The sequence below is a fragment of the Bombina bombina genome, chromosome 1, assembly GCF_027579735.1.
Source record: "Bombina bombina isolate aBomBom1 chromosome 1, aBomBom1.pri, whole genome shotgun sequence".
In the NCBI taxonomy this organism is placed as follows: Eukaryota; Metazoa; Chordata; class Amphibia; order Anura; family Bombinatoridae; genus Bombina; species Bombina bombina.
In genome coordinates this window covers 1,560,936,985-1,560,941,984 of record NC_069499.1, presented here as the reverse complement: position 1 = coordinate 1,560,941,984, position 5,000 = coordinate 1,560,936,985, and the positions used below count along the sequence as shown (strand labels likewise).

The 5,000-nt window shown below is 45.6% G+C and overlaps 1 protein-coding gene across 2 annotated transcripts in view; it reads right to left on the bottom strand.

The window, feature by feature from the left end:
* Positions 1-5,000, bottom strand: part of SEC14L1 (SEC14 like lipid binding 1) — a 175,317-nt gene that overhangs the window by 2,740 nt on the left and 167,577 nt on the right. The window contains exons 16-18 of one of the 2 annotated variants that reach the window (XM_053709617.1): positions 2,515-2,693; positions 1,356-1,457; positions 1-181 (exon numbers count right to left, since the gene is read on the bottom strand). The exon at positions 1-181 is cut by the window's left edge and continues 2,740 nt beyond it. In XM_053709617.1, coding sequence (XP_053565592.1) covers positions 1-181; positions 1,356-1,457; positions 2,515-2,693 — 462 coding nt within the window. Of the gene's footprint in view, positions 182-434; positions 1,458-2,514; positions 2,694-5,000 lie in introns of those variants that run through there. The other variant, XM_053709624.1, reaches the window with a different exon arrangement.

The following is a 5,000-nucleotide window of genomic DNA, read 5'->3' as shown; positions in this document are numbered from 1 at the left end:
GAAAGGGAGGCGCCAGGATGGGGGCCATCGTAGAAAGATAGGGGGTCTGAGGGTGTAGAGGGTGGAAAAGTGCTGTCCCCAGAAGGAAGGGGAGAGGCGCAGGAGCCCATCCTGGGTGGACTTCAGGTCTTGGGAGTGAGAGAGAGAGGAGAGTGCAGGCTCTGACAAAGGAAGGGGCTCTCTGTAACAACCAAAAAAGGAGATAAAAAAAAAAAAAACGGGTGGGAAAACAAAAACAAAAAAAACAACAACAAAAAGTACGTTATACAGGTAAGATAACTGGGAGGAAAAAAATTTAACGTTTAAAAAACGAGGTGCATGTGACCAAATGACCATGGATGGACACACAAGATGGGCTACAGAAAATTGAACATGGAGAGAAGACGAGTGAAAAAGAAAAACTTCAGTTAGAAACCACGTCAGAGCAACTGTAGTCAAAATTACAAATGTCTGTTTAATACAAAGCAGTGATGGTGTAATACACGCTATATCCGCTTTACACAAGTTATGAAAAAGCACTAAGCCTTGAGTCTATAAAACTATAAACACATGTGAGTATTTATAGGATCAAGCTTTAGTGCTTTCTGAGCTGATGTTTTTTTTTTTTTTTTAAATGACAGTGTTGATGCCCCATCTATACCGATTCATACAAAGAGAGAAGCGCTGCACCAGGAACGAACAACAGCTCAGTAGCTTGTTCTACGGCGAGTTACCAACCAGGAGCAGCATCTTTTAGCCCCGTTGTGCTTTTTCACAGAGAAAAACTTTCCTGAAGTATATCAGTCTGATTCTGCGAATTAAGGTCAGACCAATCCCGAAATACCAGGCAATTCCCCTCTGAACAAGGAACATGACAACCCCAGACTATCGTTTCGGCTGTTCGTTCCTGGTAGGGCGCGTCTCTCTTTGTATGCATTTTCCCATCTATACAGGACATTATACACTAATGCAATTCAGAAACCCTTCTAACTACTCTGATAAACAGAGGGGGGTCGGGGGGGTCAATAGAAATAGCAAAACCACCACAACTTTACATGCAACACAGGCTGCCTTTATGCAGACTTTGTGCTATAAGATGGTTAAATAAAGATGAAATGGAGTTATGGAATAGAAATAAATATTAGATCATTAACAGTAAGAAGGGTTGTCTGATGGGGCATTCACAGGGTTAATCAAGTGCTAATGCTGATCTACACCAGTTAGTCAGAATCCTAAGAGAAACACATGGGATTATCCAGCAAACCCAAAAGAAAAGGGAGCAAAACAAAGTGACAAAGATGATCGGGAGCTTCAGTGTGGTGCGACAGGTGCAGGGAGGGTGCAGTTTATCGGTTAGCTCTGCAGGTGCCAGCTACCTGGATATCATAGAACTCGAGTGAGACTGGCTGGAAGAGGTGGTGGCTGCACTGAGTTGCGAGAAGCCACTGTGACTTGATTCCAGGCTGGTCATGGAGCCCCTGGGGAAAAGGAAACAAAAAGGAAGAGGGTGAGAACTACAGAAAGAAAGATGATGAGACAGAAGGTGCGAGAGAAAGAGGGCGCGAGAGAGAGAGAGAGAAAGAAAAAAAGAGCAAGAGGGAGCGAGAGAGAGAAAGAAAAAAGAGTGACAGGGCGCGAGAGAAAGAAAAAAGAGCGAGAGGGCGCGAGAGAAAGAAAAAAGAGCGAGAGGGCGCGAGAGAGAGAAAGAAAAAAAGAGCGAGAGAAAGAAAAAAAGAGCGAGAGGGCGCGAGAGAGAGAAAGAAAGATCGAGAGGGCGCAAGAGAGAGAAAGCAAAAGATCGAGAGGGCGCAAGAGAGAGAAAGCAAAAGAGAGAGAAAGCAAAAGAGCAAGAAGGCGCAAGAGAAAGAAAAAGAGCGAGAGGGCGCGAGAGTGAAAAAAGAGCGAGAGGGGGCGCGAGAGTGAAAAAGAGCGAGAGGGGGCGCGAGAGTGAAAAAGAGCGAGAGGGGGCGCGAGAGTGAAAAAGAGCGAGAGGGCGCGAGAGTGAAAAAGAGGCGAGAGAGTAAAAAAAAGGCGAGAGGGCGCAAGAGAAAGAAAAAAAGGCGTGAGGGTGCGAGAGAAAGAAAAAAAGCGAGAGGGCGCAAGAGAAAGAAAAAGCGAGGACGCAAAAGAAAGAAAAAGAGCGAGAGAGAAAGAGTGAGAGAAAGCACAAGAGCGCAAGAGAGTGCATGTGAAGCATAGCTGGATATTCTCAGTGCACCAGCATTTTAGATACTGCAGCTGATCAGTGCACCAGTGGGGCTTGTATCATGTCAGCAATTAACAAATTGAATCATTACCAGATGGTACAAGCACCTTAGGCTCTCTGACCAAGTGCTGTGTCTAAAATGCTGGTGCACGGTGCATACTTAAATACACTTTTGAAACAGCTATAACTTTTATTAGAAGCATTGTATATTACAAAAATGCATCCAAGTGGATTCCAAATGAAGATTAATTTGGGAGATAAAAAACTATAGTGCCTGGGTGCATATGCAGCGTTTTTGTCAGTAATACAGTGATGACGCAGAGCATTACCTGAAATCCTCTGAGCCAATAATCTCGGTGTAGTACATGACCTTGCACTTGTGAGAAGAGACCTGCAGTGAGGCCAGAACGTCGTCCACACGTGACAGGCTGGTTGTGGCACAAGCTGGCATGCTGTGAAACTTCCATTGCAGGATGTAGAACCCAGGCCAGCGGGTTACATGGGAGCCCTGCAAGAAAATGAGTGTTCACTACAGGGAACTATAAGACTTGTTAGACTTGCACGTACGTCTGCACAACCGTAAAACACATGCAGGGAGCCAAGATCAGATTCCTGAGCCTGCAGAAACCTGGTTAGCTGACAAAATCAAACTCAGGCTGTTTTTTTTTGTTCAGGTCCCGAAAGCCACGGTAGATATTATTATTCTTTATTTATAAAGCGCCAACAGATTCTGCAGCGCTGTCCATGGGTAACAAAGATAAAAGGACAGTACAATATGAGACACCAGACAAAATTTAACAAACAAATACAGGGGGAATTGGGAGCCCTGTTCCCGTGGGAACTTACAATCTAAATGGGTAGGAGGGTGAGAAACAGGAGGTGGGGACTGCAAAGGTGGGAATGATGTTAGAGAGGAGTTAGATGAGGGCAACTATTAGGCAAGTGGAATTAATTAATTACTGATTTGGTGATAGGCTTCCCTGAACAAGGAGGTCTTTAGGGAGCATTTAAAGGAGGAGAGGTTGGGGGAAAGTCTGACAGCTCAAGGAAGTGTGTTCCAGAGGGTTGGTGCCGCACGAGAGAAGTCCTGTAGTCTAGCATGAGAGGAGGTGATGGTAGAAGAGGCAAGGAGTAGATTGTTGTTGGATCTTAGGGGACAGGCTGGAGTATATTTGTTGATGAGTGAGGACAGGTAGGGGAGGGGGATGCATTGGTGAGGGCTTTGTAGGTCAGAGTGAGAATTTTTAAGTTAATTCTGCTGTGAATGGGGAGCCAGTTAAGGGACTCACAGAGGGGTGCAGCGGATATAGAGCGTCGGGAAATGTGGCTTAGCCTAGGAGAGGCATTTAGGATGGATTGAAGGGGGGAGAGGCAGGAGAGAGGAAGGCCAGTTGGTAGATTGTTACAGTAGTCAAGCCGGGAAATTACTAGGGAATGGATTAGCTGTTTAGTAGTTTCAGCACTCATAAAAGGACGAATTTTGGAGATATAGCGTAGGTGGTTGCGACAGGATGAAGAAAGCGATTGGATGTGGGGTATGAAGGACAGATTGGAGTCAAGTGTAACTCGTAGGCAGCGGACTTGGGGTGATGGGGAGATAGTGGTGTCACCAACAGTGATAGTAAAGTTAGAAACTGGAGTAGAATAATTTGGGGGGGGGGGGGGATTAGAAGATTTAGGTGGTGAGAGGCAATCCAGGAATAAATGCCAGATAAGCAGCCGCTGATGTGGGAAAAGACAGAAGGAGAGAGTGCAGGGGTGGATAGGTAGATCTGAGTATAATCAGCATAGAGGTGATAGTTGAAGCCATAGCTACTGATAAGTTTACCTAGTAAGGAAGTATAAATAGAGAAGAGTAGAGGGCCTAGAACAGAGCCTTGAGGTACTCCAACAGACAGAGGCAATGGAGAGGAGTCGCCGTCAGCAAATGAGACAGAAATGGACCTATTAGAGAGATAAGAGTGGATCCAGGAGAGGGCAATGTCACAGAGCCCAAAGGAGCTGAGAGTCTGTAGGAGGAGGGGATGGTCAACAATGTCAAAGGCAGCAGACAGGTCAAATAAGATAAGTACAGAATAGTGGCCATTATTTTAGGCAGAAAAAAGATTGTTAGTAACCTTGGTGAGGGCAGTCTATATTGAGTGTTGGGGACAGAAGCCAGATTGCAGTGGGTCAAGCAATGAGTTGGAGGATAGGAAGTGGGTTAGGCTATCGAAAACTAGTTTTTCCAGGAAGTTAGTGGAAGCAGTGATATGGGGCGGTAGGTTGCAGGAGAATTGGGGTAGAGGGAGGGTTTTTTGAGGATGGGGGTGACCTTTGCATGTTTGAAGGATGATGGAAATGAACCAGTAGTAAGGGATCGGTTGAATATGTGACTAACAGCTGGGGTGAGGGTAGAAGACAGAGAAGGTATTAGATGTGAAGGGATAGGGTCAAGTGGGCAGGTAGTGAGGTGTGAGGAAGATATTAGGGAACTCACTTCATTCTCAGTGGTTGGGGGGAAGGTACTGAGAGTGGTGGAGGGGGTGACCGGGGCAGAGAGATGGAAGGTTGCAGTCTTGTGGTGGCATGTTACTTTGGATGGCAAGTGTTTTGTTGAAAAAGTAGTCTGCCAAGTCTTGAGCACTAAAGGCAGATGAAGGTGCAGGTGAATAGAGGTGAGAGTTGAAAATGGAGAAAAAAACGTTTAGGGTTTGAGGAGTGAGAAGATATGAGAGAAGAGAAGTAGTTTTGCTTGGCTAAGTGAAGAGCAGAGGAGTAAGAATAAAGAATGAACTTATAGTGTAGGAAATCGGGTTCAGAGCGGGATTTCCTC